This window comes from Penaeus vannamei, chromosome 4 (assembly GCF_042767895.1).
Source record: "Penaeus vannamei isolate JL-2024 chromosome 4, ASM4276789v1, whole genome shotgun sequence".
NCBI lineage: Eukaryota > Metazoa > Arthropoda > Malacostraca > Decapoda > Penaeidae > Penaeus > Penaeus vannamei.
The window spans coordinates 43,567,921-43,580,420 of NC_091552.1; the positions used below are offsets into that span (position 1 = coordinate 43,567,921).

The 12,500-nt window shown below is 37.6% G+C and overlaps 1 protein-coding gene across 1 annotated transcript in view; it reads right to left on the bottom strand.

Moving 5' to 3' along the window:
* LOC113804821 (aminopeptidase N) overlaps window positions 1-12,500 on the bottom strand; it is a 17,603-nt gene that overhangs the window by 3,239 nt on the left and 1,864 nt on the right. Inside the window, exons 4-17 of the mRNA XM_070121077.1 lie at window positions 11,547-11,755; window positions 11,095-11,250; window positions 10,472-10,602; window positions 9,506-9,683; window positions 7,273-7,453; window positions 6,414-6,570; window positions 5,369-5,450; window positions 4,743-4,926; window positions 4,328-4,658; window positions 3,881-4,023; window positions 3,508-3,698; window positions 3,125-3,295; window positions 2,379-2,522; window positions 2,212-2,284 (exon numbers count right to left, since the gene is read on the bottom strand). Coding sequence (XP_069977178.1) covers window positions 2,212-2,284; window positions 2,379-2,522; window positions 3,125-3,295; window positions 3,508-3,698; window positions 3,881-4,023; window positions 4,328-4,658; window positions 4,743-4,926; window positions 5,369-5,450; window positions 6,414-6,570; window positions 7,273-7,453; window positions 9,506-9,683; window positions 10,472-10,602; window positions 11,095-11,250; window positions 11,547-11,755 — 2,331 coding nt within the window. The remainder of the gene's footprint in view (window positions 1-2,211; window positions 2,285-2,378; window positions 2,523-3,124; window positions 3,296-3,507; window positions 3,699-3,880; window positions 4,024-4,327; window positions 4,659-4,742; window positions 4,927-5,368; window positions 5,451-6,413; window positions 6,571-7,272; window positions 7,454-9,505; window positions 9,684-10,471; window positions 10,603-11,094; window positions 11,251-11,546; window positions 11,756-12,500) is intronic.

Genomic DNA, 12,500 nt, shown 5'->3' on the forward strand with positions numbered 1-12,500 from the left:
TTACAATGGGCAATCAAGGTAAAGTTCCATGCCTAAGGGAATAACACGCCAGTCAGGGGACTCCAACCCTCGAACCTGGATTTGTCGACGAATCCAAAGTCCGATGCTCTAACCACTCGGCTGCCATGCCCTCTGTATATATGTATATGTGCATGTGTGTGTGTGTGTGTATGTGTACATTCATATATGTATATATCATCATCATCATTAGGAGCTAACGCCGACGGGGGCACATAGCCGCGTCCACCTCGAGCTCCTCCCGCCAGGTTTGATCGATCTGTCCAAGCCAAGGTCGTCCCACAGTCCTCATCCACCCAGGTTATAGAGACAACCTGATGAGCAGGATCAGCCTGTGGAAAGCGAGCCGTGTGGGCATATAGCCTGAGTTGGCGATCCCGGATTGTGCAGTTAACAGGTCCTGTGCCAGAATCACAGTGCAACCGTTGGTTAGACACATGGTCCCGCCATGATCTGGCGCAAGGACCTATTACAAAAGGCATGAAGACGAGACTCCAGAGCACTGGATAATGTCCAGGTTTCTCTACCATAGAGCAAAATTGGCATTATCAGGGCCCTGAAAACCCGTAGCTTGGTCCTTCTACACAGGTACTGGTATCTCCAAATACTCTTGTCGAGAGAGTTCATGACCCCTGCTGCCAGGCCAATCTGTCTGCCGACTTCCTGGTCTGACAGCCCAGAGTTATGAACTGCACTACCAAGGTATGTAAAACTCTCTGTGAATTCAATGTCCTCGCCGCAAGCCCGTACCGACCGAACAGGTTCTCCTAGCAAGGCCGCAAAGTCCTGGATCTTGGTCTTGGTCCAGGAGACCTCTAGACCCAAGGGATTCGCTTCATTACTAAATGCATTGAGAACCAGCACTAGGGTTTCCAAAGACTCAGATAGAATAGCAACATCATCGGCAAAGTCAAGGTCTGTAACCTTAACATTGCCCAGTGTTGCTCCACAATGACTTTGAACAGTAGCCCTGCCTAGTAGCCAGTCCATGCAAGTATTGAAAAGTCTTGGTGCAAGAACAAAGCCTTGGCTCACTCTTGAACTGACAGGAAAGAAGCTCGACAGGCCCCCACCAAACTTTACAGCACTTTCAGTACCAGTGTACAGGTTTGCTATTAGTTCAATAATCCTTGTTGGAATTTCTCTCAGTCTCAAGATCTCCTAGAGTGATTCCCGATGCACTGTATCGAACGCCATCTTGAGGTCGACGTAGGCTGTAAGCAGCCCACGTCCGAACTCACGACGGCGATCTACTATGACTCGAAGCGTAAGGATATGGTCTATTGTGGACTTACCAGGAGTGAGTCCAGATTGCTCCGGCCTCTGATGCCTCAGTAAACGGTCTCTAATACGCCTCAGATGGATGTAGGAAAGAACCTTGCCTGGTACACTGAGCAGTGTGATGCCGCGGTGATTGCTGCAGTCTCATCGGTCCCTCTTCCCCTTCAAGAGAAGGATGACCAAACCCTTCAACAGGTCAGGGGGGCCGGTACCGGATCGCCAGATGGCAGCCAGGACAGCATGCAATCCCCGTGCCATAGATTCACCACCAGCCTTTAACAGTTCAGCTGGGATGCCGCAAATACCTGCTGCTTTTCCACTCTTCATCTTGGAGATCGTCTCCCCAACTTTGGTTAGGGAGGATGGATCATCACTGATGGGTGGATCCGGCAACGGGATCTCGACACCACCCGCATCCAAGTTAACTGTTGGTGGGTCAACCTGATACAACTCCTCAAAGTACTCAGCCCAACGTTCCCGCGCCGCAACAGGATCTGAGACGATCTGGCCACCTACTGTATATATGTATATCTATAAATATGTATTTGTGTATATATAAATATACATATATACATATATATATATATATATATATATATATATATATATATATATATATATATATATATGCATATATATATATATATTTATATATATGCATATATATATATATATATATATATATATATATATATATGCATATATATATATATATATATATATATATATATATATGTGTGTGTGTGTGTGTGTGTGTGTGTGTGTGTGTGTGTGTGTGTGTGTGTGTGTGTGTGTGTGTGTGTGTGTGTGTGTGTGTGTGTGTGTGTGTGTGTGTGTGTGTGTGTGTGTGTGTGTGTGTGTGTGTGTGTGTGTGTGTCGCACCTACAACCAAAGTTACGACGAAGGCCTCACCTTCTGAAGATCTTCCCTCGTACTGAAGGCGGAAGTGGCCGCCCGCAGCATCTTCGCTCGCTGCCTCTTGTCGCTGGGAACAGAACGGGGCAGTTTGCGTCACTCCTCGGACAGCATATTTAGATTGTCATTAATTCATATGTACATAGTAAGCGCTTATAACTTACAAGACATATACGTCATTCCAACGGTTCTTGAGGAAGTCCCAGGCTAAGGCGCGTCCAAATTCGTTTCTGGCGACGGACGTAAAGGCTATTATGGAGTCCTGCCTCATTATTTCGCCGTTGGGCAGGAAAGCCATCTCAAGGAACCTGAAGGCAGAATAAGAAAATTTGTTTGTTATGTTTTGGGAGGGAAGTGTGAGAAGATTTAAACATAGAGATAAATGGATTGGTAGAAAGAAGAGAGAAGAGGGGGGAAGGGGGAGGAGGGAGAGAGAGAGAGACTGAGGGGGCAGGGGAGTGCAATATGACCAGACCCTTAGAACTTTATATTCTTGTTTCATGTTTATCATCTGTGATATCTTTTCTCATTTACATTCATGTAAAACGCTGACCTTGAAATCACCGTAGTTGCGACATCCATTTAGAAATTATCAATAACATTCATTTTTTTTTTTTTTTATATATATATCAAAAGATACCCACACGCTCTAGCTCTTACATATCTGCAATACATCATATGCATTGCTACCTAGTTTAATTAGTAGTCTGATGCACCTGTACTTTCTTGAAGATCAAGTAAACGCAGCAATAGTATGTGTGTGTGTGTGTGTGTGTGTGTGTGTGTGTGTGTGTGTGTGTGTGTGTGTGTGTGTGTGTGTGTGTGTGTGTGTGTGTGTGTGTGTGTGTGATGAGAGAGGAGGAGTATCTTACAGGGAAATCCGCAGAGCAAAAGATAGACTAACGCTCACCTTGTAAGAATAGCAACTTCTTTACTGCAACCCAGCCCGTTCAGGAGTTTCTCCTTCTCGGATGCGACCTTAGACTTCAGAAATTGATTCCAGCCAAAAGCCCATTCAGTCGGTCCGCCTTCTGCGATGGCGTGGCAGTACACGGATGACTTCACGTTGGGGGCGATCAGGCTAGCGAAAACAGGACACATCTCGTGAAAGCATATATGAAGCGTGTGGTACTATGCTATTCTAATAGGAATTTCATTCATGCGTTTATTGATTGTTGTGCTCAAAGAAGTATCAATTTCTGACCATAGAAATGTCGTTGCTGCGTATCTTATAATATTGGCGAACTTTTCAAAAATAAATTAATTAATTAATGAGATAAAAAAAATATTTACCTTTCGTTCTTAGGTAGTTTCATCCACATATGGAAGGTGGTGAGGGCGTCACTTAGACATTGGGGGTAGCCAAGCTTGCAAGCCCAGTGTATGGCTAGTTCTTGTAAATGTTGCACATGACGAGAGTCTTCTGTTTCGTTGGCAATCCTCATTGAGTCGTACAGGGGCACCACCAAGCCCAACAGGAAACTCTGAAATAGGTTGGTTCGAGCTCGTCTGTTCAAAAGGAAAACGGCGCGCCAGACTCCTGCACATTTTCCTAAAGTTACAATTTACTTGAAATATGCTTCTGGGTAGGAATGATAAATATACAGTCATGAAGACAAGTATACACGAGTTATGAAAGTCCTTTACAATCGCTTGATAATGTTACCTTGATAGCACCGTGGTCCATTGACGCTCCTAACATAGATTCTAGGTACTCTAAGTTGTTCATAGCAGCAATCCAGGGAAGAAATTCAACCTCATTTTTGAGATAAGATAGCATGTACAGAGCAGTCTCGTAACGGAGATGACCTGAAAATGCATAGAAAGCCTAGAATGCCCTCCACATATCCTTAGTTTTGTTTCTTTTGTTTGGCTTATGCTGTTTATCTGCTTGTTCCTCCGTAGCAAGGTTCCAAAGCATTCATGATTGATCAGTAGTTAATTCAATGGATATCATAATCACCTGAAGTATCTGATAAATATGATTTGGGGTTTGCCATGAGCGCAAACACACTTGTCCAGTGATTCTGGACTCACCAAAACATTATACTAAAATTATTTAAGATGTGTACCGTACTCCTGTATGCAGCATGAAAACTCTTCAGTTACCCACCTACTCTAGCAAGATTCATGGCATCATCAATAATCTGCGCTCGGTTGATGACGTGGATGACCTCGTGGTCGTCCTTCAGCTGCTGGATGAGGAGGTCCCAGTTGAAATCGTCGTAGTTGACCCTGTAGTAGCCCGTCTCCTGCAGGTTGAAGATGACCCACTCGTCCTTCGGGGGAAGGGACGTGATAGTGATGCTGTCCTCTGACGCCTTCATCCACACCGTCGCCTGAGTCACGTTGAAAGCGGCGTCGCTCTGAGTCGTGTACGTCAGGGGAACCCACCACTTGGTGTCAGACGTCTCTTCGGGGTTCTTCACCTGCCGAAAACGTTCCTGCGGAGGAACGTTTACTCAAAAATATTGCCACTGAACATTGATAAAAATTTCGTTATTACCCTTAAGACGAGATCTCTTTACCTGCGTGACTGTAGCGGAGGTACCTTCCGGGCTCCTGATCACCTTAATGACAGGGTAACCTGTCTGTAAAGTCCACGTGTCCATTATCATCTTAACTGTCGTATACTCAGGCAGCACATTGTCCGCATGCGCAGCAGTAGTCAGACTTTCCCAGAGATCGTCATGTTTTGCAGTGGTATTCTTGCTGAAAGAGGAATAACTCACAGTACTCACACCGCACATATATATATATGTGTGTGTGTGTGTGTATAATATCACTAAAGACAGAACATATATATTTATGTATGTATGTATATATATATATATATATATATATATATATATATATATATATATATATATATATATATATATATGTATATGTATATATATATATATGTATGTGTGTGTGTGTGTGTGTGTGTGTGTGTGTGTGTGTGTGTGTGTGTGTGTGTGTGTGTGTGTGTGCGGGTGGTTGTGGGTGTATGTGTTTGTGTGTGTTTGTATATGTGTGTGTGTGTGTATGTGTGTGTATGTGTGTGTGTGTGTGTGTGTGTGTGTGTGTGTGTGTGTGTGTGTGTGTGTGTGTGTGTGTGTGTGTGTGTGTGTGTGTGTGTGTGTGTGTGTGTGTGTGTGTAAGCACTTACAAATCCTTCAGGTAGCTGTTAAAACCATCACTAAACAGCTTATCACCGAGGAAGTGGCTCACCATGCGAATAAGAGAGGATCCTGCAGAAACACGAGAAATCTTTGCAATAAGCCTTTCAAAGGATTACTTGCAGGAGATAGGGTAAAAAAAATAATGGATTAGACTAACTTTAGTATAACTGGAATATATGATTTTGATGGAGTAATGGTACAATGGTGTTTCATTGATATTCCCTGATGTCCATTTAGTAAATGATGTTTGATAAAAATTAGCTGGTGATTTTAAGTGCAAAGGTTGAAATTAATACCAGAAGAAAAGGAAGTGATTTAAGGAAATAGATGATGACATCGTGATAATAATGATAATAATAATAATAATAATAATAATAATAATAATAATAATAATAATAATAATAATAATAACAATAACAATTATAATAATAAAAATAATGATGATAATAATGATAATGATAATAATAATAATAATGATAATAATAATATAATCAATAATGATAATGATAATAATAATAATGATGATAATAATATAAATAATGGTAATAATAAAAATAATAAACAATAATAATTTTGATTATCTTTACTATTATTCCTATTATAATCATCAATATTACTATCATTATCATAATTATTATCATTATCATTACTACTACTATAATTATTATTATCATTATTATTATTATTATCATTATTACTATCATTATTACCATTATTATTATTATCATTATTACTACTACTGCTAGTAGTATTGTTATTATCATTATCAGTATTAGCATCATCATTATTATTAGTAGTAGTTGTAGTTTCATTATGATTACTATTATCATTATCATCATTATCATTACTGTTATTATTACTGTTATCATTATTACCATTATCATTACTAATATCATTATTATTAATATCTTTATTTTCATTGCTCTTATTATAACCTTTATCATTATTACTATTACCATCATCATTATCGTCATTGTTTCCAATAGGATTATCACCACAACAATGAAGGGAAAATGATAAAGCGATCAAGACCTTTCCCATTGGTGATGACGTCAGAGAGTTCGCTGAGTTTCTCCGGGTTGACCACTGGGGTGATGACCTCGTGTGACGATTCCAGGCAGTCCAGAGCGAAGGCCGGGTGGAGTTGGCTGACCACGAAGTCCTCCATGACCTTCCAGTCGGGCTCAAGCTGCAGAGAATACGAGATTTTTTTTATGCTATTTCGTGATATATTCTTTGAAGTTGATGTTACGGGCCAATCTCTGTCTCGTTGGGTTCTTTCGAATGGAGTGTTCTTGCTAAATGCAGTTTTATATGTTATCTTTTATATAAAGTGGGTACGATCATTGGATTTCATAACCTTGATTAAACTTCAAATCTTATCGAAATATATACCCACTCATATGGTTTACAAACCCGACTGGAGAGGAAAGATTTTTTTTCAAGGTGTCATAGACAGTCCACGTAGTTGTACATTTAAGCACGAAGAAGAGCTGCACACATAATATCACGTAAATATTTCATGTCTTGGGTTGATTTCGAGTTATTCAGTTTTACAAGTTTCCAAATAGAATCAATATGCTGACAGCAATTGATAACAAACGTTTTGACTCATCCACACCGTGCTTTTGCTACCAAAGGCATTTCAACATGTTTCATCTATGGACTCTTAGGTACTGTAAGAGGTTTTAAAACACAGGCAGTTCGAACAAGAGGAAATTACAGTGAACCGAACAAAGACAAGCTCTGTCCTTTTCTTATAGTATAGTTCTATTCGATTTGTTATATCCTCCATCCTTGGTGAACATAGGAAAAGGACCAGAAAGAAGTAGCCTTAAAACCTACTCCTGTTAGTCTATCAAGGAAAAAAAAAGGTATAAGCAATACTTACAAGTTCCACGCCCATGTACTCCATAAACGTAGCAAATCCTTGGCCGAGACCTTCATCCCACCACCCGGGAGAGAGGAGGTCACCCAGACACTGCTGTGCCAACGCGAAGGCCACGGTGTGTGCGACCTGCTCTTGGTCCCTGACGCTTGAGATCTCCGGGTGGAAAAGCAGGTGGTCTTCTCTGTGCGGGAAAGGCAGCGTCGGTTGCGGGTTTATGTTCAGAACTTCTAGCCTGGTTTTGTTTTACTTGGATTTCTTTTATTGATTCTGTGTTCTAGTTTTTCGTCATACGTAATTGTGGTATAATTTGGCAGTTTACACATAAAAACAAAACAAAAGAAATAACAGTAGCCATAGGTAATGGAAGCAAAATAATTATAATCATTATATCAATATCAGGATCGACACAAACCTACCAATATTTATAAGGAAGATTAATATAAAGAACCAGCAGGACACGTTATAGATCAGTATTGGTTACTCAAATGGTGGTCTGTGAATACAGTATATCATAATCAAAGACGTACTAAGTGCATTGAAACCCTTATTGCTTAACATCTACTTAGTGCTACAAAAACAATTAAATGTTGAGGTTACTAATTCATCTTCTTTCCCCCTGGATTATCATCCAATTTAGACTTATCTTGTATATTCGCAACAAGGAGAAGTATGTGACGACAAAACATGCTGGGTATAGACATGGAATAATCCCCTTCTCATATTGTTTCATAATATTATGTTCCAAGAGACTACCCACTGTAATTGCTGTTTAGACGCGTACAATTTCTTTAAAAAAATATCAGCATGTTAACAGTCAAAGTCCTTTCAATTAAGTCATTTCAAGATCTCATTCTTGCATATGGATAAAACCCTCTTAAATACTATTTCTCTCTATTTCACTATCTATCTCTTTCTCTATTTCTTCTCCTCTTTTATAGCTACGTCTGCTCGTTATACCGATCGAGAGTTTAAATAGATTGACATTTATCTATCACGGATCAAACATATGTTGTTCCCCGTACACTCGAAACGTCGCTGAATATTTTGGGAAATAATGTGATTCTTGCGAGTTTAGTTATTAATTATCCAAGTTTTGGGAAGAGCGACCTGTACAGATAACGAAATTCAAAACAATTAAAGCTCAGGGTCGACCCCAGCGTATGTATGCACACAAGAGACAAGGATTGGTGTATGGCATTAATATTAGATTTCCGCTGCGACCTTTGTACAAAATGTCTCAATATAAAGTCGTAAAAATTGGAGTGACACAAAACGACACATCATGTAGTTCCACTCCTCCAGTTTGTTAAAATTATGCATATCTGTCTATCTGATAGATATACATTTATCTATCTATCTGCCCGGTTTACAGTGTCTACACTGATAGATATGCATTTAGTTCTGTGTATATGCCTGTCCGTATAACGAATATTCATTGGATCGCGGCTCGTACAATTCTAAGAAACCGGTAGACCGTCAACACATTCATGCATATCGTGGGTTTTCACCGTTCGTAATTCTAAACACTAGCTGTGTCTTATTGATCTGCGTAAAAATCCTCCTGTAATCATTAAGACCGCAGTCATCTAGAGGAGAGGGACCAAGCGAAAAAAATGCCATTTCGTTTGCTTACATAATATTTCGTGAACTTTAACGTGACTTAACTCTCTTTCCTTCTTACAAAAAAAGAAAAAAAAATCTATTTTAAGATAAACAATATGTATTGAAGTGAAATGAAATATGATTGATCAAAAACAAAGAATTGGTCAAACGAAAATGATGGCATTTTGTTTGTTTACATAATATTTCGTGAACTTTAACATGATCAAATTCTCTTTCCTATTTTTAGATAAACAATATGTATCGAAAAGAAATTAAATATGATTGATCAAAACAAAGAATTGCTCAATCGAAAAAGATGTCATTCCCTTTGCTTATATAATATTCTGTAAACTTTAGCATGATCAAACTCTCTTTCCTTCCCAAAAAAAAGCAATTCTATTTTAAGATCATTTGGACTTATGTGAAATGAAAGATGACTGATCAAAACACCATAAAACACAATACTACATATTCTTTGACACTCAAACTATATGAAAGATGATTGATCAAAACACCAACATGAAACATAATACAGCATATTCTTTGACACTCAAACTATCTGAAAGATGATTGATCAAAACACCATAAAACACAATACTACATATTCTTTGACACTCCAACTATCGCCTACCTAATATGGGTGATTCCCCTGCCCTCCGTCACTCGAGGAATGAGTTCTGGAACAGCGATCAAGTCTTGCTTCGGGAGAGGGAAGGTTTTGTTCAGGAAATCCTCCAGATGCGTCAGGATTTGGGGCCCGACCTGCCTCGCGTAATCCGCTTGCTGGAGGACCGCTCGCCTCGCCCACACTGTGTGTGCATTCAGGTTTATATATATATATATATATATATATATATATATATATATATATATATATATATATATATATATATATATATATATATGAATATAAACATATGTGAATTATATATATATATATATATATATATATATATATATATATATATATATATATATATATATATATATATATATATATATATATATAATATGTATATATATATATATTATATATATATTCACATATGTTTATATTCATATATACATACATACATATATATATATATATATATATATATATATATATATATATATATATATATATATATATAATATGTATATATATATATATATACATACATATATATATATATATATATATATATATATATATATATATACATATATATATATATATATATATATTCACATATGTTTATATTCATATATACATATATATATATAATATATATATATATATATATATATATATATATATATATATATATATATATATATATATATATATATATATATTCACATGTTTGTATTATTATATACATATATATATATGTATATATACATAAATACATATACATACATATGTATATACATGTATGTATATATATGTATACACACACACACGCACACACACACACTTATGTGAGTCTGTATGTATATTGTATATATTTCTTCAAATAGACATAGATATAGATATATACATTTATTTATCTATACGTATACTCTAAAAAAAACACCCTTATAGCACGTGTAAACGAAGAAAGCTCGTGATTACCTCGCAGTACCACGTGGTCGTTTTCGGTGGAGTTCAGGACGGCAAAGCTCGACACCAGGAAACCGACTTGGAAGGTGGAGATGGGGAAGGTCACCTGGTAGTGGTCCCACTTCCATCCCTCTTGACCTTCCCTGGTATATTAAGGGGGTCAAAGAACAAACTGAATATACTGATAATAATAATAATAATAATAATAATAATAATAATAATAATAATAATAATAATAATAATAATAAAACAAACCAATACTGATGATGTGAAAATTCAAGTCGTTTCATTGAGCTTGGTGTCTTTCTTGTTACATTATTTTTTTCCTGTTTATATTCTAGTTATCTTAGAAAATAAAGACGGTGAGAACACTAACCAAAATACGTAAAGAACCACCATATGATTTAAGTTTCTATACAAGGTGAATTGAAATGTTATTATTTCTCGACTCGCTACTTATACTGACAAAGAGGGTCTGTACAAAATCTGAAACCTAGTACATATACAACTTTGAATGTCTGTGTATCATACTTACAGCGTCAAAGAACATCTAAAAAAAGAAAAGAAAAAAAAGAAGAAAAAGAATACCGGCCTTTACAATGGAAAAAAAATCTATATCAGTGTGTCATACTTACACTGGTAGAGTATTGTTGTGAGGGATGTTGGCCACCGACGTCATCCAGGTTTCCCTCGCAAGGAAGACCTCAAAGGTGGCTCTCAGCGCCGGCTCATCGAAGCATGGGAAGGCGTAGCGCGCGTAGGAGGGCTTGAAGTTCGTCGTCGCCAGATTCCTTGTGGAGGAAGAGAGGGCGAAGTAGGACGGTAAAGACTAAAGGAAACAACCTTGAAACGTAATTTCGTACAAAAGAGAGAGAGAGAGAGAGAGAGAGAGAGAGAGAGAGAGAGAGAGAGAGAGAGAGAGAGAGAGAGAGAGAGAGAGAGAGAGAGAAACTATCAATCAATGATATATAGATAGATAGATAGATAGATCGATAGATAGATCGATAGATAGATAGATAGATAGATAGATAGATAGATAGATAGGTAGATAAATATTACTAGAATGGTCATTGTAGTCACTACTCACTTCCGCATACCGTCAGCATCAGTGTAGGTGGTCTTGTAGAAGCCTCGCATCTGGTCGTTTAGGTAACCGATAAACTCCATGGCCAAGACGTACTTCTTCCCCTTCTGCAACTCCTCCTCCAGGTGGGCGATATAGAACTGACGCCTGAAGTCATACTCTTGCATCTTGATCCTCAAAGCTGCGGCTCCAGGATCATCACGGCTTGATACCTAGATTAGACAAGATTTTTTGTTTTTGTTTTTTTAAATAAGCCGTAAGATTGTTTTGACTGCGGCAGTTGATACGATATCGGTGATGAATGACTGAGATCAATATTGACAATAACAGGAAAATAGAAATAACAAATAGAGGCCCGACATGATTATTCTTACACATACTTTATACGGCTTTTTATCTATTTTTTTCTTTTCTAATATATTTCCAAATGTATCGATGTAGCAGTTTTAAGAACATAATGTGTTCTCTTCTAATACAAGGACTTTGTACATGGACAGCAATGTTACAAAGATTTTTCTTGGTTTTAAAATGGAATTTCACTTTGGACGTCGAACGATGTGTATCACTAAGGGTTTCACAATGTCCGGTTTTCGAATTATGTCCATGTTACTGAAGGGGCTAGTGAATCTTCAACAGCACCGGTAAAATTGCTGGTAATTGGCAGATTATACGCTTTGTGATCGTATGTTAAAGGATCAGTCTTGCAGCATAACAATTGAGTAATAAATGCCTCTGTAACAGATCATTTCTGTACAAGCTCTAAGGATTGAGCTTGTAAAACATGATTTCTTCGTAGTACAGCATAACATTAGTAAATATTATAGGACTGCCCTATAACAGAATGGAAGCTCCCTGTAGATAAAAGACAAATTCTGTGAACAGTAATCCAGTTTGGAAAGTGAATTTAATTCCTAATTGGGAATAACGTTCCTAAGACTGTGATTAAACTGCATTTTT